The sequence below is a fragment of the Helicoverpa armigera genome, chromosome 15 (assembly GCF_030705265.1).
Source record: "Helicoverpa armigera isolate CAAS_96S chromosome 15, ASM3070526v1, whole genome shotgun sequence".
Lineage (NCBI taxonomy): Eukaryota > Metazoa > Arthropoda > Insecta > Lepidoptera > Noctuidae > Helicoverpa > Helicoverpa armigera.
In genome coordinates this window covers 4146214-4168367 of record NC_087134.1, presented here as the reverse complement: position 1 = coordinate 4168367, position 22154 = coordinate 4146214, and the positions used below count along the sequence as shown (strand labels likewise).

Sequence of the window (22154 nt, the reverse complement as noted above, 5' to 3'; positions counted from 1 at the left end):
TTAATAGGATGTTTATGTACTCGTTTTGTAGTAAACGTCATTTGCAGGAAGATGTAGATTTTTTTTGTGTATGTTTTGGACAAAAATATTGGCACATTATTTCCATTTTTACTGGAATACATTATATATTTCCGTTCTCAGATACTCTCATAAAAATATGTTTTTATAGACGTTGGGAATTTCTTTGTTTTATTGTAACAAAACAAAGTTCTAAGAAGATATCAAGTAAACAATTACTGTGAAGAGCGAACCCAGTTTAATGTCAGTCTCAACACCTAGACTGCTCAATAAATCACGAATGGCAAATGTGATTGTATTTAAATAATATGTCAATCACACGTCATTTGTTATTATGAGATAGTGCTATCAGTTATAAGTTCAACGCGAGAAATTGGAATTCACTCACACACACACACACATACCTACAACTTCATCCTCTTATATCTAACATCTTTCTATGCTAACACAAAAGCTGAGGAGTTTGTTTACTTGTCTGCTTGAACGCGCTTATCTCAGGAACTTCTAGCCCGATTTGTAAAAATCTTTTTTACCGGGTAAAGTAGTTCCCTCAGAATGCAGACAAAACATCGTAATTATCTTAAGCTTTGGCTTCCTCCTTGTAGGTAACGTTATTTGGCATTTCATATATTTATGCGATTAGAATGTTATTTTGACAAGTAAACAGTATATTGATGACACGTCCATTCATTAATAACCTTTTTCGTTTAAAAATATCACACATCACGTACATACATCAATCATTTGGCACCTAAACAGACAGGCAGGTACGTACACAAGGTGTAAACAGTATTGTTGGCAAAACACACGTTTGCCTCAATAAATCCACACAATATTCGCTTGCCGCGCCATTTCCCAGTATCAATTAACATGATCATTCACAGGTATTCGCCCGGATATCGATAAACAGTGTTGTATACGGAACGTTAATAAAGGCGGGTATAGCACACTAATAAAGGTGGGCTTAGGATATTTGCGGGGTACTACTTGATAATTCGAAATAACCTATTAGTTACCTTTAATCCTGTAGTTGGTAATAAGTTTCCGATATGGATGCATAATTTTTAGGGGCCACTCAATGTATTTATTATTTCGTAGGCTTTATTGATTGAATGTCAAATAGGCCTTTTTTGCTGGTTTGCCTGAGGGTTGTAACCACCACTTAAATATTCGATTATTAAAAGGTATTTAATCTAAAATACAAAATAAAGGCACCTTGATGGAAAAGCAAGTTGAGAATATTTAGCCTAACGACAGTCCCTTGAAATAAAGATTATAAAGATAACACAAGTTTCTGAACCCAAGAAAATCTAAGTGTGAAAATGCGATAGTTATATCCATTAAAACTAATGATAAATCGATATTAAGGTCTCTAAGATTAACGATAAGCTGCAGTTACTAATACTTTAATGTGCTGATGAAAAAAACTGTCTAGACCTATGACAGCTGAGTTAGTGTTAATCAATCATTGATTTTCGGTAATTATAGTGTCTTTGAGGTTAAACTTTGTTGATATACTCGTAGAAAGTATACCATATCATTTACTGTTTACATTTACAGTTGCTGGGGAGTTTGTTCCACCACTTCTTCTTCCCAGCAAAAAGACATAGGAAGTGGTGAAGAGCGGGCGTTTTGGGGCTGTCTTTTGAAAATTTAGCGATCAAAAAGTGCTGATTTTCAGCCTACTTTGAATCAATGACTTTTGAATTTGATTTAAGTACTCAACAACCTTTTTGCTTCAACAGTGGAAATTATTTGTTTCAATGAAATCCTTACTAATAATGAACTATGTTTATGTGTCAAGCTTTCAGGCCCATGTATGAACCGATTGTAATCAAATTGGGTACACAGATAATCTAGAATTTGAGAAAAGACGTAGTCTTAATCTTCATCAAGTGCATTGCGTTAGTGTCCTCTGAACATGTGTTGAACCGCGAGGAGCAGCTCAGATTACTTAGGTATATATTTTTATTTTGGAAAATAAATCGTGTCATATAAAAACGTCGTATTTAACTTAACTAAAATGCACATATTTTAGATAAGATTAGAAGCTACGTTTAGGCGAATTTATTGGTCTATTCATCAGCGATGCTGGGTTCAGTCTAGACTCATAAAATACACGAATAAATATATCTCTGCTTTTAATTTAGTGTTAAATTCAAGAGTAATTTAATAAATATACACGAGATATTAGTTGTTTTTACATAAAATGCAAAATGATCAAATCAATTAAACAGTAATCAAATTGAATATTTGTAAAATAATTAATCATTTTTCAAATCGGCATCGATAAAAAAATATGCTTCTATTATTATTTGCCATTACTCTCATGGCAAAAAATACTATTCTAAATTCGGCCAAAATAAAAATAATATACGGTAGTACACAACTACAGCTCTCGGTACAGTCACGCAACAAAAGTGTATTAACAAAAAAAATAATATTGTTATTAAACTTTTGGTTGTTCAGCATATGCTCAAAGGTCATTGACCGGGCAGCCCGCGCCCATAGCCGCCCCTATCTAGCACTATACAGTAATATTAAAGTTGCATGCTTTGTGCACTTCAGAACGCACCTTTGTTTGAAATACTGTGTGTATTTGGACGTACTACGAAGTTTAGACGGCAATAAAGGACGGTAACAGCCGTTGGTGTTTGCCGTTCGTGTATTAAGTAGTGGTTTTATTTGAGAGATATTAGGTTACTGAAGGACGACCGTTGTAAATGACTTTTTTTGTTTGTACCTATGTGCTTTCGTTTCCAATCTTCTGGGTGTTTTACTACCAGATACTCGTATACAAAAATAACCTTTAAAAAGTTAAACTAATAAATAATTTTCTAAATCATTTTAGTGTAATTAAAACACAATCGTTTGGCTTTGCGTGTAATTAACAGCAAAGTTATAATTATAAATATCATAGTGAGTCACGGTTGACGTCTCAACTGTTGACCATGTGTGAAATTAAAATATGGTAATGTACAGCAAAAAATTGTGTGTGAAGTTTTAAATTTAGATCAACATGTTTATGACGTTTTGACATTTTGTCGATCGAAGAAAAAGATTTTATTTGTAAGAAACATAAAAAGACGGTCAATGTTTAATAGATTGCAAAGTGACTAAAACACGTACCAGTTTATATTAAACATTAGTTATTTAGCGATGTTTTCAAAACAATAAAAAGCACAAAATAAAATCCCGGTAAAATTACATACATGTTCAAATATCACATACGTACGAAAACTACCAACTAAGCATGCCTGAAAGTTCACAATTAGGTAATTAAGTACTTAACCATAGTTACCTTTGTGTCCCATCATAGAAACTCATAATGAAATAACTTTCCCGTAACTAATACTAGAGTGCGCGACTGTACTGCAGAATTAATAAAACTTTAAAAGAATATGAAAAATTTTAGAGCAAATATTTTCTGTGTAATCTGTTAAGTGGGAAAGGGGTATCTTTATCTTTTGAATAGTTTATTTCGTGTGGGATTTTTGGAAAAGTTTTTAAGGATTTGAAGGATTATTTTGTAATTTCTATTTTACACTTTTATTTTGTCTGCTTTGGGATAACAAATAGAGTGGTAATATTAGCCAGCATAAGCCTATATGAGGCAATTACTGCAAAAAAAATACTGAAAATGTATAAACATATTTCTACAAAATGTCTGTAAACGTTCCTACTCCCCAAAATAATTATAGAACGCCAAAAATTATACAGATTCCAAAAAAAAAACTCGAGCTCTGACTTCAATCTAAAACAAAAGCCGCGCTCCTCATAATTGATTAACGTCCTATCTCATTCAGAATGCTAATTTCGCACTTTCCTTTTTTCAACAACAAATTATCAGTTAAGAAAAATCGCGTGCAATTTTGTTAGGCTAATAACTCTTGGGAGACGGTATCTTGCTACTAGATGGCAGTAAAATAAGCCAAATTGGACCATCACTTGAACGGACGCTCGTTTTTATAGCGTCTTATATCTTCTAGGCTTTTTACTTGGCATCTGATAACATCGATTCGTTGTTATGCAGTTTTACGAGGAATTGTTTTTAATTTAATTTGGGCCTTGAGGTTGTAAGTCTTACTGTTGAAGGGTAATAAAAAATGGAGGAGTACTTTTAAGTGTCTGGGATTGGGTGGCCATTTTGAGCGTTTTTTTAGGCTTACTCGGGAGCAGTCAGTATTGGGTTGCCCGGGTAACTGGATTGAGGAGGTCAGACAAGCATTCGCTTCTTGTAAAACATCGGTACTCAGCTGCATCTGGAAATTGACCCCAACATAGCAACATAGTTGGGAAAAAGCTAGGCAGATGATGACTCTCGAGCAGTCGTGTTCCGTCGTGTGTATCGCCCTTGTACATTATTGGAAATATGAATATGATATGGTAAACCATTCTTTCTACTGCACGCTATCTGATATTTCCATGGGAGCCGTCAAATATTATATTTCTTTACCCGTGGGCAGTAAAGATAACTATAAAAAGTGTATCAGATTGTAAGTCGGTAATACTTTTTCTTTGTTATGAAAAAAGCTGCCTGTTAACCATATAAAGTGAGTATTAAAGTCTTCAATCACATATGTGGGCTATATAAGGCTGTGCGCTGATTGCATTGTGGTGTATGATTTTGAATGCGTGGGCGCAGATTGTGACAATTCTGTTTATGTGTATGTTCGTATTATAATCGGACCTCACAGGAAGACGTCTACTTATTATGTCTTGAAAATGTGTAATTTTAAGACCGGGGTGTGTCCGTAAATAGTTATTTTAAAAAGTTTATACTTTTGCAATATGTTTTCTTAAGTGTTTTTCTCTTTGAAACTGTAGACTACGAAGATTGTTTTTTATTAATTACAAAGATGTTTTGTAAATATTTTTTTTTTATTTGCTTTTAATTACTCAATTGCCACTTAAGTTTCTGTTTTAAATTCTATGAATCAGAATTAATTTCAAGAGCACTTATTAAAAGTTTCAATTAGCTTCAAAGATAAAATTGTAATTTTAAGTTGAAAAGAAGCGCAAATGTGAAGTAATGTATTTACTTGCGTATTAATTCTGCATTTTTTTAAGACCGGGGTGTGTCCGTACATAGTTATTTTAAAAATTTTAGACTTAGCAATATTTTTTCTTAAGTGTTTTTTCTTTTAAACTGTAGACTACGAAGACTTGTATTTTTATTAATTACAAAGATGTTTTGTAAATATTTTTTTTTTATTTGCTTTTAATTACTCAATTGCCACTTAAGTTTCTGTTTTAAATTCTATGAATCAGAATTAATTTCAAGAGCACTTATTAAAAGTTTCAATTAGCTTCAAAGATAAAATTGTAATTTTAAGTTGAAAAGAAGCGCAAATGTGAAGTAATGTATTTACTTGCGTATTAATTCTGCATTTTATTTTCATTATTGAAGCTTTTGATAAAAAATTATACATTGAAAGGTTTCATGCTTTAATTGAAAAATAAATATTTTTTAAATCTTATCATCTGCCCTGCTCACTTTTATTAGTAGAAACCTCCTCAGACTTTTCATTTAACTTTTGAGTTAGAAAACACTTTTTTCAAACCAGAAATTATCATACCACCAGAGTTCTGATATATCATTATCAGAACTAAATCGGGCATTTAATAGGACAACCTCTCAATATATACCCAATTATAGATATATGTATTATATGTACATACATATTACGCCTGGTCCCTGTTTAGATATTCACGTACACGCCACCACAGAGTAGGTCCTACAATTGCGGTAGCACGATAGTACCGCGGTCGGCAATATACACCGCTGGTTATACATGTACTTAGCTATCTATGAGGCTAACATTCCCACCTATGTACAGCGAACACCACAACCGAGTCGACGAAACGACGAGATGTTTACATGTGTAAATGTATACCTAGATGTATTTTTATATTTAGAATTTTATATCACACTTTATAGACACTTATAAAAATTATAATGCGGTTCTATTAAAGCCAGGTCCCCAAGCTCATCTTATAAGCGACGTAATGTAGACGCGTAAAATCGTCTCCAGAGTTAACAAGCCCGCCCCCTATCGGCCGCAGGCGGATCGTGAATGAAGATATTGTGCGTTTTCGTCACCTTACCCCCCATCCCCCCACCCCTTCCACCCGTCGTTTGCTCGCAATGACGTAATCTTTAAAGGCGATAACTAATCTTCTTAATTGATCTTTTCCTTGATGAGTTAAACAAATGAGAGAGTACGCGATAATGGGTATGAATTTCTCGCGTTCTAAGTTGATTTTTGTGTTATAATATCGATGTGGTATTTTAGGTTGAACTAAGTTGAGGTACTAGCAATTTGGTGTAAACGGCCAAGTTTCAAGTTCATATAGCAAATTACTTTGAAGTTAAACTAGTCGCCAAATTACGCTCAGTAGTTGCGAAGTTCTGCCTAATGCCAAACCTAGATACAAACCAAGTTCAGTTGTAGCTAATACACACTTACAAAAAGCAACTCTAACCTTAACGGCAGCCATAACTGTTAATCGGAACGGGGTTCAAAGCTGTAGCTACGTCAATATTTAAGCAGGCTATTGTTGAACAAACATATCCAAACTACCATTGGATTATAGGCAAGAACGGCCAAATACAGACCTCGGGCCGGCCCGAGATGCCTTCAAAAGCTATGGAACTTCAGACTAAGAACTTCGTCGTCTCCGAAACAACCAGCCAACTCCGAAATGGGAAGTAACTGTAAACTTTCACTACGTAAATTTCGTGAAGCTGGCTCACTGAATAGATTCATTCTAGATTTTATAGCCTACGACGTGCCACCGAGAGACTATGCATGAAATAAACATATCTTTGATCAAATGTAGTGCTCAGTTCTGAATATTATGTGGGGGAGCGCCGCTGTTACCGGAGAAATGTTGCATTTTATTGTTCCCTTTTTTATTACAGTGTATGATTTTTCAGCTGAGGCGGCTGTAAAGTCAGCTAAATAACAAATTTTGTGTTGTCTTTGAGATTAGACGTTCTGATAAATAAAGTGGATTGAACTGCTTTAATTAAACTGAGCAAAAATAGCACATTTCAGCAAAAGTTCTACATACCATACATGGATGTGCAAGCCAAAATTCTTCGAGCACAACAAAGAGGTACACGAAAAAGAAACATAAAACTTCCGATACGTTTCAGAGTATACAAAAGAAATTGCGCACAAACGTGCCAATAAGTAAAGCCGGTAGTTTATAGAGCATCAGTTTATTCGATTGTGTAGTTTTCCAACAAATTTCACCGTTTCGGATAGAGAAACTACTGACCCGCATAATTGGCTCTCGTGTTGTATAATTTAAAAATTTTCGCCAGAGCAATAATTTGGTGGAAGTCGAGCGGTGTTTCATATCGCATGATTTATCTTCATTTATAATGGGTAGCTTTTTGCTTTTTCGTGCAACGTCTGTCCGTTGAAACTTATGAATAAACTAGCTTGCGCCCCGACTTTGTTTGCGTGGTTTACGTGATTTACAAACTGTTTTCCGTGATGAAAAGTGCTGCGCTTTTATGGGATAGGCACTTTGTCCTCGCAATGTTTTGTGTTATATTATATAGCTGATTTTCACAGCATTTTTACAACATTTAAGATTTGATTAAATTATTGAGATTAACAAAAACAAAATGTTTCATTCAAGCTACGAAATCCCAACCAAAATAAATGAAAACCATATTCCAAATTAAACTTAAATTAAACAAGATAACATTAATTATCATACACATAGGTAATATAAATTAACAAAATCCGTTCACAAACCCGCGGTCCATTACCTCTCATATCGTAATCTAACTAAACCTAACCGCCCGAATACCGCGGCTGGTTAACTCGTCGATATCCAGCAAATAATTTTACCGAGTTTTAATTAGGCTTATTTATTAGTTGCCGATGCAAGCTCGTTATGTGGCTGCAAATATAAATTGTCATTATTCCTAGTGTTAGTATTTTAATTGATTATTATTTCATATTTGGTGTAATGATATTTATTGAAGCGTTGTAATAGGTATAATTTTGTATCATTAAAATTATAATTTGTACCTCTATTTGCAGGATTTAAAACATGTAGGTTGTATTTCGCAATTGGTAATATAAATTTTTACGTTGCAACACAACACCAGTCATTAAAAAACAAGAAAAAAGCAACAAAAAGCGATTATTTAAAACATCCCCATTAACTGGAAACATTAACTTCATTGTTCGTTGGATTGCCATTTAAATTGGCATCTGAATTGGAACTGTCACGTTATCACGGTATTCAAGGGCCGTGTTCGCGAAATAATTATCACTAACAAGAGTACAGGAGTTTGCGAAAAGAATTAATTTACCGTGAAAACAATAAGTGGGCGTGATAATGCATTGTGTTGCGATTCTGTCGTGACAATGTTTCTGATTACTTTTGAGGGTTTAATTGGATGATTTTCTTGACAGTTGAAAATTAAGCGCTTTGATTGCTTGAACAAAAATCGTAATACTCCTTGGTAAAGAAGTTGTTTGTGTTAATTTAGGAGGGATATTTGGGAATTAGAAAGCTCTAAATATCTGTGATTTTTTACGCTAAAAGAGTCTGTACCTAGTAGGTTCTGTTTTGCAGCTACTGTGGTAAAAAACTAAAAACAAAAATACCTAAGTCATAAACTTAAACATTCTCACTTTTTCGAATACCATAAACAACTTAAAGACCAACAGACAACAGACATTTGCAGTTTTACGAGTTACAAAGTGCCCACCACCCACGTCGAAAGGAAATAAGAAAGAGATTTACTGAATGCAATGTCAGTAAACTTCATAATTATTGGCAGTATGTTAATTGCCTTTGCCATTCAACGAGACAACGGCTTTAAAATGGAAACTTTAAATAATGTGGTTATGTATGTTTTTCTCGGGAAATGAGTTAATTACAGTTTGTTTTCAGGCTTTTTTTCACTGGCTTTCTTTAATATGAAAGAAATAAGTAGGTTTGAGGCAATCATAATTCGGATGGGCGTAGCATTTCATTATCTCCTATATACTCTTCTATCTCACATATATATAGCCATGTCATCATCATCTCCCGAGCCTTTTCCCAACTATGTTGGGGTCGGCTTTCAGTCTAACCGGGTGCAGATGAGTACTAGTGTTTTACAAGGAGCGACTGCCTACCTGACCTCCTCAACCCAGTTACCCGGGCAATCCACTACCCCTTGTTTAGACTGGTGACTTTCCAGCCATATCAACTTTCATTTAGTCTATTTCTATTGTCCTGCATAACTAAGTTAAAATTACAATACTGCAGTACCACAAACGCAGTATTAGGTCCCCTAATACACTAATCGCAACATAATCAACTGTGAACCAAGTCAGTAAGCCGAACTAAACCAGTAAAGTTAACTGTTCTGTCCATTTGCGAGTACTTGCGAAGCATTCATTCCCATTGCTGTAAACAGGACTCATTATGGCTCTTACGAATTTGTAAACAGTGCGGATTCGGAGGATTTTAAGCCAGTATGGACTGGTATATTTGGTTTATATTATTGTGGTTTATTTTTATGTCATGGGCGTAGTTAAGGTGCACTATGACTTATATAGGCATGTATTCTAGGTTTCAGATTTGATATGGTTGAGATGACCTAAAAGTCATCTATTCTAAGGTGATTTGTCGGTCTATATTATAAAAAAAGTACTATAACATACATATAATAATATAATCTACATATTACACAGGTTTATATGATTAAATATTGAGTTATTCTGTACCTAACTCTACCTCTTCTCTCTACCCGAGGTCTGAAATCGTCTTTTACAAATATCACTTTACCAATCAAGCCTGGTAATCAAATACGCTGAAAGACTAAACCTTCAATTAAACAGCACTCAAAATTCGACAAGCCTTGACACGTGTCTTCTCTCGATAGTACGCTCAGGCCCCTGGTCTGACAGAGACTGACAAGGCCACAATAGGCCGACATGCCGATAGTCTGCGAGCTACGATAACGCGTTTAAACAATGAGCCTTACATGCCACAGAGGTGTTAGTCAATGGAGCAAGCACGAATGAATAAGGAGCTTGAGGAGAGTTAGAAAATTAGCATTACATTTTTCGTATATTGAGGCGTTATAGATAAGATAATCAATAAATGAAACTGTTAAGATACAGAGGCAGTCGCTCTCAGATATTGACCGATTTCATACAGTCGCGGTCAGCAGTTGCAGTCGGCAGCTATCTTTCAAACACACAGATATTTGGTTTCAAAGCTTCATTAATTACGTGCATCATAATGCCCAAACTTACCTTTATTTTTTGGCCTCTTTAAATTAACTTAGTTACATATTAATACTTACAACAATTCCGCCACATACTATTTCCAATGTTCCATAATGAGCACTCCATGTGCTCACGACTCCGTGACGTAAACAAACACTCGTATATATTTATGTGAAGCTCGCTGTTAAGCCTGGAACTCATCCTGTGGGACTGAAATGACTTTTTGCGTTTGTTCCGCCACTGTTTTGTGGGTAAAATTTGTTTTAACGTGTAATAATTGTAAGTGAAGTTGGGATGTTTTGGTGTGTTCCATGCCTTATTGGTTTTGTATAGTGGTGTTGGGATATGAAATGAGTTGTAGGTGTGTGATCGGCTGAAAAGAAGAAAGTTGTCATTGCAATAAGTGGCTTTTGCTTTGCAATAAGGAAATGATTAGGTATCTAATGATTTTTGATGTCCATTTTTGATGAACAAAAAAAAATAAGGGTCTATTTGATGAATTTAATACATAAAAAAACCTCAAGTTATCAAAACGTTTCCATAGTATTTTCATATCACAGAAGAACGGTGTAACATTTCGTTGTGAGATTTACAATCAAGAGTATTTGGACAACTAGTTCTTACGATTACTTACCCGGTACTCACTAGTAATTGGTTAAATTCATTGTTGTAGAAATAATGGCGATAATATAACATTTACTTAACAATTTATAAACAAAACATATTTCTACGGCTAAAGATGCACACGTGTATATTAAAATATGTATTAAGTTGTAAGTGTCAAAAGTATATTTTTTCACAAAACGACTAGATCAAGACTAAAGTAAGTATCGTGTTACAACAACTGTATGTCAATTTATCGAAAGAAAAAAATCAATAAACTTATGTCAATCGATTCTCGATTCGATATCTGTAACTCCGAAGCATCTTTTGAAGTTTACAAAAAGAACGTGCAATATTCGAATACAATACAAATATAGTTCAGCTCAAACATCTCGATTAATCGAATAACAAACAAAAGAATAATCGCTAATATCAACAGTATTTACTTTCACAATAATTTCGATAGTTCACTCGTCCAATTAACATCGCGGTTCACAATTGCAAGTAACGTGGCTAGTTAATTAAGCTCATTTGTTATCCGACGTTTTTAATGTAGTCCCACACTAGTACTCTTGTGTGAACGACCCTTATTTAAAACAATTTTAATCGGGCTACATTTACACTGAATTATCTCTTTACAACTTTATATACTTAGCTTAGCGTAAAGGTGCTTCTACACGGTATATGTAGCTGGAGCAAGTTAATATGCGAGAAATGACAAGAGCACGCGGGTGGGTTTTTTGCTTTGGTATGTACCAAAGCGTGCGAATCTATCGACTCGCGCATGTGCGCGAGTCGATAGATTCGCACGTTTTTAAAACGCATCTAACCTGCGCATGTGCCTCAACATGCGCAAGCTACTTGCACCGTGTAGATGCACCCTTAAGTTACTAAAATGTAGCTAAAAGCTTATAAACGATTAGGTCACTAATGACTTAAATGTTTATATGATTCCAGCTACATAATTTTGGTAACTTTGAATTGAAGTCACTAATTAAGATGCAAATGAGTGACGAATATTCAAGTGCTAAGTTCTTTGACCTACTTCTTACAGCTTAAGATTATTTTATTACTCTAAAATAATCAGAATATGAGAAAATATCCTATTGTAACTTAATAATAGAATATTATGTTAGAATCAGTTTTTAATATTCGTATCTAATTACAAAAGAGGTATAAATTCACTTCAGCCTCATTACTTTTACATCCGATTTTTTTTAAACTACGGATATTTTTTTACATTTTCAAAGATTTACTACCCATTATTTCTACAACTTAATTAAAAACCAATTAATGCCACGATGAGAACGAAATATGTTCCTTCACTGGCACGAAGACTGGTTTCTCAACGTGTACGGTGTGGTGAACAGGTACATGTACAGTTTGTACCACGGGCAAGGTCTTGATGATAGGAACTTCTTTGATGATGGGTACGTGTTTGACGATGGGGACCTCCTTGATCACAGGAACTGTTTCGACATGATGATGATGCAGAGTGTGGACTTCATACGGCACGTGAATTTTCACGCTGAAAAATAAAGTTAATAATAGTTTTTATATTCACAGTTATTTTTTATGTTAGAATTATGTTAATTCGTAAAACAGTGTTGCATTTTACATTATTTTGGATAGCATTTCGGGAAGTAGCTGTAAGTGCATAAACGTGTAGCTTTTTCGTGATGTGTCAGAAACGCTTGCAAAAATTTGCCTAATTTTGGCCACAAAAACATACCTTTAAAGTTAAAAAATTGAACCGACTTGAATAATATACCTAAAACTTTCTACTCCCAACCAATATATTGAAAACTGTATCAAAATCGGTCAGCCTATCGTGAGATAATCGCGCACAAACGTACCTACATACAGGTCAAACTCACAACCTTTTTTTTTGGGAATTCGGTTAAAAACAGAAGTCCTGTCATTATTACTACATTCTAGCACCACAATATACTGATAATGACCTCACAAACACATACGCACTACATACACCATATAATACATAATTAGCAAGAACATCGGTACATAACTCATGTCGCAGCTGCCATTAAGCGTTATGCCAGCAATAAATCTGATAGATAGACAGCCGGCGATATTATCTGAGTTATCAAGAAAATCCTAAATATACACAGAGGATAATCACGGGGAAATGTGTATGGGAAATGAGAGAAATTGACGGAGTAGGTTTTTGTTCTTGTGGGCTTTTTTGTGATAAATTGATGGGTACAAGTAATTGTTGTACGTATTGTATTACCGTTCATTTAATACAGTCTGCAAATCCATGCTACAATGAAATAAAGCGAGATCAGGGTGCCAGAAAGGTGTCGGGACTCTTTGATATTAAATTAATTTAAAAGCAGTTAGAATTAAATAAAATTACTTAAATAACTCTGCAATATATTAAAATTACTTATGTTTTTGTACATTCAAGATGCTCGAAAAATATAACCCTTCCTTTAAGTCAGGAAAATAAGCTACTCCTGAAGATAAAATGTGAAGCTTACACGGAAAACGGCTTTAAGAAAACAAAAACATTTTTTTTTTAAATAATAATCTGTAGTTAATCAGTTATTAACATAAAATAATTTGTTACATTTCAGAGATTATTCGGGAAAAATATTCCCAAATAGTATGATTTTATTTTATTTTACATCTTCAAATATAACTTTAAATTTTTCCGCAAGTGTCGGGATAAACTATAATGCTTGACATAAATCTCTCCGATTTTAAATATATAAGTTATAAGGAGGAACTAGTTTTGTCTGTGATTTCGTCCTGTGTTTGCGTAATTTTTTCTAAGACTTAAAGTTAGGCTTTAAAAGCCATTTAAATACTTATAGAAAAACATTATTATTTTTAACAAAGTACTTACTGTGTTCTGTGAACAGGGTCGGGCTCTGGTACGGGGTTCGCTAAGCACATATGGCTTGCAACCACTACGGCCAGGGTCAACTGGAAATAAAAAACATCATTGTATTAATTTCTTCGTATAAAATAACAAGATCACATAAAAATATTCGTATATCATAAAAAACGATGCTCACTCAGTTCAAACCAATGTTCAAAAAAAAAATGATTTCGCTATAGCTATTTTTAATTTATTGTAATAAGGTTGTTTATGTTTACAAAATATTAACGAGCAAATTAAAAAAAAATGCGGTAGTAAATTAATTCGGAAAATCGACCTAGAAGACACGAAAATGTAACCCTTTTTTTCAGACACACCGATAACGATTTTATCAACTTTTCAATCACTTTTACACCTAATAAAAATAAACCAAACAAATACTCACAGCAATGTTGCGAATCATGTTGGTTGTGGCGTGTGCGTGTCACTGTATTCGATGCGCGCGCGCAGCCTTTAATATGCACTGCGGTTGTGCAAGCTCTGCCACCGTTACGGTTCCTGACTTGTATGTTACGTGTGATGACATTACGAGAGTCACTTCAGAACCATCGAGATGGATTTTTAGGTTAAAGGATTTTTTGAAAAAAAAAAACAAAAGTTATAAAAAAATGAAAAAAAAAATTGTTAGTAAAAATTCATTACCTAGTTAAATGTTAATATTACGTTTAATTTTATCCTAACCCACTAATATACAAACAGCAAGATAAAAAAAAAAAACGATAATCAAATATGCGCTGATCGTAAACTCACGCGCATGTTGTTCATTCACTGTTTTTTTTGCAAACAATTACCATTCAACATCAACTCATTTACACATTACCTTATTTGTCGCAAAACACGTCGAACTGCAGTGAAAATTAGTTGTGCCAATTAAAATGAATAATAAATGTGATTAATTAATTGTTAAGTAGTTATGAAATCCCCTTGGCGTGGTACCTACTCTCGTATTCACGCTCGACCGGCGTTACATTAGTAATCCTTAGTCATTATTGATGAGTTTCACTAGTGTGTAAATGTTTAAGATGTCAAGGACCTGCAATTAGTGAGAAATTGTTATTTTTCTTCTATATGCCTGTATGTGTAATGTTTCTTTCGAACGCAATGTTTTGGTTGATCGCCGAACGCGACCCGTGAAGTGTGGTGATTTAGTGTCGTGTTTTGTTAATGTTTCAATATGTTTCATGAATCTAATAAAACCATTTATTAAGAAAACGGTGAGTGTATTAACGGTATCCTAAAAATAATATTGAACTGAATACACAAATATTTAAAAAAATAAATTATTAGTATTCTAAAATTAATTGCATTTAAGATGAGAAAAAAGAAAGCGTTGCGCCACGAAGCTGTCACTTCAACGAAATGATTTAGGTTAAAAATAATCTATAAACAATTTCAAATTTTTTCAAAATCACGATAATGTAAAACAAAATACAAGAAAAACTGAAAAAGCGGCATTCTTTCTCGCAAAAGCGAGTTCCAACAAATAAGAAGTGGGTTGAAATCAAAATGCATCGTGTGTGGACTCGAACGGGTGCAATCAAGTGTATTTCCCTTGACACCTAGCCTGTGCAGGGGACTGAGCCATAGTCTGGCCGCTCTGTTGTTTTTCAAAGAGACTGTGTTCAGTTGCGATACATTTTTTATAGGTTGTGAATGACGTTTGAGAGATTAATGTGAATTACTCATGATTAGGTTTAAATGTATTTTGAGGGTCTGAAGGGAGAAAAGGAAACCTTTTTTTGTTGATTTCTTTTTGGTTTTAGGTCACATCTGTCCCTCAACTATCGCAATCTTGCTTTACCCAATTAGTTTTAACATGGTAACAACGGTGAAGGTTATCAGTAACATACCAACAAAACCTATATATTTCTCGTTAAATATTACCGTAAACTCAACTTGTTTGTTGTCCCAACTTCCTTTGAATAAACACACAAACATCCCATAATCCTCCACATTAGTCAAGTTTCCCCTTAAAATAATACTATACTAATTATATGGCCTATCTGTGTAGCTCGTAAAACCTCCGCAAGAGGTCCATAAGTCTCTGCTTTGAAGCCGCGATACTTGAGAGGCTTAGAGGTGTAATCCCCTCACAGGTCACTCATGACGTCACCTCACGGATTTACTTTTTTATTCCATGTCATATGTTGTGTTTGAACGGAGAAAACAATTTTATGTGAAAAGGAAAATGGTGGATCTTTTTGCTGTCGGATTGTTTGAGATCGGCATTTACCTGTGTATATTGTTTCCTTGTTTTTTTAATGCAGTCAATAATGTATTCTCTTTGTTTTAGACTAGATAAAATCAAAAATTGTTTTCGTGATATTCGAATTTTAGTCATAATTTGTTACAGTTAAAAAAAAATTGTTTATTAAAATTGGAACGAAAACAATTTGGCACTTGACACCGAAAATTAATTACGTAGACGTTTTAAAACAACTATTTTGTAAACTACTATTGCCATAGACAAAAAAAACTTGCACCCGCTAAAAAAGCTGTAGGTTCTTTCTATATTTTCCACGTCGAGCATAACATGAATGACATTCAGAACTTGATATTATATTTTATATATCAAAATGTTGAATAGGCTGAAAATAAATCAATATTTTTAGCACGGCTGCGTTCATATTTGGCGAGCCCGCCACAAATCATTCGCGGCACATGCCATGTATCGGCTGGCATTCATCTCGCGCGCTTTTTGACAGTTCACTGCAGCCGCCATATTGTTGTGACAGCGAGCGAATTTCAAAATTCTGTGTTGCAATATAAAAATTGGAATTGGTTTTACTGCTTATAGGATAAAAATTGCCAAGCTATTTTGTAGTTTAATTACATTTTTTATGTGTATTTAAACATCATAACATTAAATTGAGTACCAATAGAACCAATAGAGTCGAAGTGGCTATAGTTTCTTTGTTATTTTCGCGAAACAAGTTTGTTTTTTCATCTTATAAGGTAAACGACGCCGAAAGCGACCAAGCTTTTGCAGAAAATGTTTGTGAAAATATCCTAATATTTACTCAAGTTAGTTCCCCGTATTATACTACCGTCAATCAACTTGATGAACGCTTGGCATTCTGAATACATATTTTTATTATGTTTATCCTCAAAATAACGGGTTTCGTACAAAATATAGCGTTTTACACTTCAGACGGGAAAGTTGTGTGGTTCTATTTTAGATGGGCGTGTAACTTAGAATATAATTTCTGTCAGTCTGTCTTTTTGATTTTTATTCCGCCTTTTAAATGTAAACAGCATTTTTACTTGATAGCCTACAATTTTGTTTGTAAAGGACGATGGGCGTTTTGGTACCCTGTCCAACAGTGTTGATTCTAGTACCATTGCGTAGGTCTTGGCAAGGCAAAAAATGTTTACTATGACGACTAGTCCCAAATCCTTGTCCATTTCGCGTGACATCGACTAATAGACTGTGTAATGTTCAAAAATCATCAACGTAGATGTAGTTCTTAAATCCAACTGTATTGAATAAAAATAAAACCGTTTAAAAACTGGTAAAGTAACAAAAAAACAGGAATTTGGCCTTCTGAGAATGTATGCCTGCCGACTGCTTTAAAAAAAGACTGTGCAAACCTTTGCAGTTCACGCAGAACTAGTTTATGTATTTGATGAAAGTCTTTCAGTATCTACAATCAATTAAAGTTGCAAAGTCAGAAGACGATGTTTACATAGTACATATTACGACTCAATCTTGCTCGTCAAGAGGTGCTGAGATAATTATGAATTTCTTCTTAAAAAACATGAATAGAAATGTTTTGAACTTTTGTCAAATCAGATGACGATTGTTTTTCCGTAGTATGACTCTGTAGACTATTACAACCTTTAGATTATAATAGAGTGTATCTCAAACAATGTGAGATGTCTATTAACTGAGTTAAAAATTATTACACTGACGACATATGCCTCTTAATGAATTTGCATATATGGATGACATACTTGTTGCTATGTCGATTCAATTTTTATCGTTCCTCGGATCGGACAGCTAATTGAGGCAAGCCCCATAGTTTTTATTATTCTTCACGTAAATACCTTTCTAATGATATATCATACGTTACTGTTGGAGCGGGTACCAAATCCCATACAAAGTGCCCATTGTCCTTTAGTCATACATTTTACATAAAAAAATGTTTGTAGTCTATTACTACGATAAATTCAAATGTTTACAAACCATTTTTCAAATTAATGTCATTTAACCAACTCCGCCCTATTAATTACAAAAAATACATCACATCCATATCCTTCATTTACCAGTAAACCTACATCTGTTAGGTTCTCAGGCTATAATAGGCAGTTCTCAGGTAATAACTGCCTTTGGCCTAGGCTTAGTTTTAAACACAGGTATTAGTCTAACCTGCCTGGTTTGATCAACAAGGGAATTTGCATTTGTTAGAACAAATTGTTGGTGTTACGTTAAATTAAATTAGTAGTAGTTGAGATTTTAAGATTGTGAATTTACAAAGCTCTGCAAAAGCTAAGAATCACACTAATATTATAAAAGCCTTCGCGTGGGTATACTCTTTATGCTGGCTGAATGGATTTTGATAAAACTCGGCAGGTAGGGAACTTATTTATCAGTATACCGTACAAGCTCCTCCTTGTATGGGTGCGAGAAGACCTCGAGAGCTTTTAAATAAATAATGAATAATCCACTTATTTATAAAATCTAAGTCAGAGTTCATATTTTATATCCAAAGTTAATAATAAAATGTTAGAAAAATACGAAATGTGATCCTAACTTTAAAGAAGGATATAAAATAGATTATGTTTACTGCACTCAAAATAAACGCTAAGTAAACATACAACCACCTACCTATTTTGCTGTGCCCGACCGACAGGGTCCATGAGAACTATTTATAAGTACTACCACCTAAGAATACATGTGGAAAGCAATAAAAGTATTGAGTATTGAGTACAAGTACCAACAAATAACTAGCAATAATATAAAATTTATAGCATTTGATTGTACAAATGCTGTCATTACTTAACTTGCTACCAACAGTATCTAGTATATTACTAACTATTGCAATTAATTCACAGTATCGGCATAGTTTCAGTTCTATTGCTTAACGTGACATCCACAGACTCAATATATGAGTTATTGCTTCTAATACATGCATTTACACACATTGTCATTGAAAAATAAACTCTAAAGTACTACACATAAGGTTTAGTTTTGCAGTGAAGTGAAGTTTGCAAATCACTCAATTGATTGGCGACATTCCTGGGCCAATAAACAAATGTTAAAGTTGAGACTTTAATATCAATTTAAGGACAGGAGTCGTTTAAGTTGCATTTGATTGTAAGGCCGTCAATTTACAATTGTAACCTTGTGACAAGAATATCATCATGCCATCTGCTTAGCCTTTTGAAAACTAGGTATATTGGGGTTGACTTTCAGTCTAACAGTATTTCACATGGAGCGACTGCCTTTCTGACCTCCTCCACCACCCCAATCTAGTTACCTGTGCAATCTGATACTTACGTCTTGGTAAGACTGTTATCAGGCTTTCTGGCTTCTGATGCTCCTTAAGTCAACCAAAGAGGTTCAAATGACAGCCAAACAATTATCGTGCCTTCCGAAGTGGTGCGAAGTTCCAGTGCCCTCTTGTTAAGGGTTAACCCTCAACTAGTTCAACCATTTAAAATATATGTGCACTGTAATTGCATCTAGTACATAAACCTATAGTTAGGTAGTATTACCAGTAGTGATATATTGGTACGCCACGCCGAAGCCAAATGTCACGTAATAGATAGTGCAGGTTAAGCTTTACGGTATTTATTTTATATCGACAGCTAATAGATAAATTATGCCTATATTTTAGCGTTTCGGGGCTAGAGGTCTTTTCAATAAAATATATACCGCTAACTGTTCACCCGCGGTTTCTCCCTAGTTCCGATGAAACTACTGCCCGTACCGGGATAAAATATAACGTATGTTACTTGGGAAGAGTGTAGCTTTCCAACAGAGAAATAATTTTTCAAATTGGTTCTATCGCATAAGACGAACGAGAAATTCGAGCGGTTTTTACTTCCTAACTTTAATTTCTTGTTTACAAGACTAGTATAATGTCACAATTACTACATTTGGTAGCACATGTATAAGGTAAAACATTTACCAGCCATCTGTTTTTCTTCTTCATTCAAAATTAAACCTTACCTCCTCGAAATATAGTTGAGATTTCCTTGTTAGAAGTAAAAGGTGCACTATTCTAGGATTATGTAACCGACTGGTGCCTTAAAGATATGCATCAACAACTGTTTTTTGTACTGTAGTACTGTTACAGCATAGATTTGTTATATAATTCATGGAATAGGGTAGGAAGCCACACCCTTGGAGGAATGCCAGCTAATTGAATCGCTAATTTTCTTGTATAGTATTTATTACACATTTGTAAATATGCTGTTATCATTTCATATGCTTTTTCAACTTTGTTAGTTTTTATAAAGAAGTTATTTTATAATTTAAACGTTCGAAATAAAGCAATGTTTATTTAACCTTACCATCATGTTAGATAGTAGTCAAACGCGAGCGTTTTGACAATTAAAAAAAAAACAAGCATTTAGATGAAATTGATGATGATATAACTTAAGTTAGGCGTACCAATTAACAGTCTTAAATCTTTATTTTCTTATTTCCCGTTAAGTTTTTGGCGCTAGCTTCTATACTAGTTACAGCTGGTAATGATATAATTAACAAGCAATTACGTACAATAATGGTGACAAAAAGCTTCCATTTTGTGCAGTTGGCTTTTATCCAAATGCCTTAGTGTAAGTGCAAGATAACAATTGTCGTAGTAACAGTTATTACCATATAACTACTACGTGTAGCTTCTGATAGTGCGATGTGTTCGTTCTTTATATTTATTTTAGCTTCGAGTGGGTAGAGGTCTTTAGAATGGAGAACAAAAAAGAATGTATATTCTACGTTAGTATTACCTTTATAGAGGTAAAAAGTTTGCTGGCCTTAACACTCTTTTCTCGATAAGGGTGCATCTACACGGTGCAAGTTAAGGCACATGCGCAGGCTACACAAGCTAACCGCGTGCTCTTTTGCATGTGCGCGGGTCACCTGCGCACGTTAACTTGCTCCAGCTACATGCACCGTGTAGACGCATCCTTACTTATAGGCATGATCTCTTCAAATAATACATATTTCAAGATTAGAGAGGGAAATATTTCAAGGTTAGGTGGCTCATTTATCGACAAAAGCTGCTTTATATGAAGGCGTACGAAAACTTCCTTGAAAACGGGTGAAACCGCAGGGAAACGCGACTTTATCTATATGTAGGTGGATATACTTTGTTTGTCGGTTGGTTTACAGTGAATCCCAGCAACATGGAATAACAGACTGCCACCTGACACCTATAAACCAATTAGATACCCCGTAATACCGTACATGAAAAGGTGTTAGAATTACTCAGTGAGCTTCAAATTACTGAAAATGTTTGTTACTAGTCGAGTTTATTTCAAAGATTACTGAGTTAAAACAAGTTGTTTTGGTACCATGTTAGTTATAATTCCTACCAAGGACTTACTATGTCCTCCACTACGAAAACAGCATGACCACACGAATGTTTTTACTGGTCTACTCGATCCAACAAACAGCAAAAAAATTGTGTGCGAATTTTTCTAGAAATATACGTAGAACTACAATCCTTGTGAATGTGTGTGGTTGATGAATGAAGCATTCTTAAAAAAAAAATTGAACAGATTCGACTGTTGCTAAAAAATCTTCGAAGAAGCATAGAGTCTTAACTTGTCACATTATTTTGCAAGTACAAAAAACTTCAAAAAATGAACCCCCTTAAATTTTTCTACTGCCATACTTCCCCATCCTAACCTACCACGCTTTATCCCAAAGTTAAGCCAGTTACGGCCTGCATAATACCGTAGCATCGATCTCGGTTCTATCTAGCCATTATCATATTATAATTTGGCGGGAGCTAGGCGCGCGTAATATCATATTAAACACGCTTCCGACATGACGGGACTGCATTGCACGTTCATTAACGTTATTAAGGTTCAACAACTTAGTGATGTCAGCTCTTCATAAATCACTGGTATTGGAGGTGTTATGTCACGTGGTTGAGGTGTTGTGTTGCGAGTTGGTTGAGAGTTCTGTGATTGTTTGGGTCCTCACGGCATGGAACAAGCTGTCAGAAATAAAGGTGTTGGTAGAAAGAGCAGGCCAGAACAGAAAGGAGTAAGGAATTTATACATATAATCGAATAAATCTAAAAATCTGAATTAATATTATCTTAAAATATACACTTGAAGTTAAAAATACACAGTATTATTACATTAATATTTCTATTTACACCTTATTATCTCGCATTCCTTAAATAAACTATTGT

The 22154-nt window shown here is 34.4% G+C and overlaps 2 protein-coding genes across 10 annotated transcripts in view; one reads left to right on the top strand and one right to left on the bottom strand.

The window, feature by feature from the left end:
- Positions 1 to 22154, top strand: part of LOC110371297 (semaphorin-1A) — a 301020-nt gene that overhangs the window by 29597 nt on the left and 249269 nt on the right. The window lies entirely within an intron of this gene.
- LOC135117820 (uncharacterized) lies at positions 12071 to 14262 on the bottom strand. Its single transcript, XM_064038049.1, has 3 exons — positions 14168 to 14262; positions 13747 to 13826; positions 12071 to 12405 (listed from the first exon to the last, which is right to left on the bottom strand). Exons 1-3 carry the CDS (start codon positions 14183 to 14185, stop codon positions 12168 to 12170), a joined length of 336 nt encoding a protein of 111 aa, XP_063894119.1. The 5' UTR covers positions 14186 to 14262; the 3' UTR covers positions 12071 to 12167.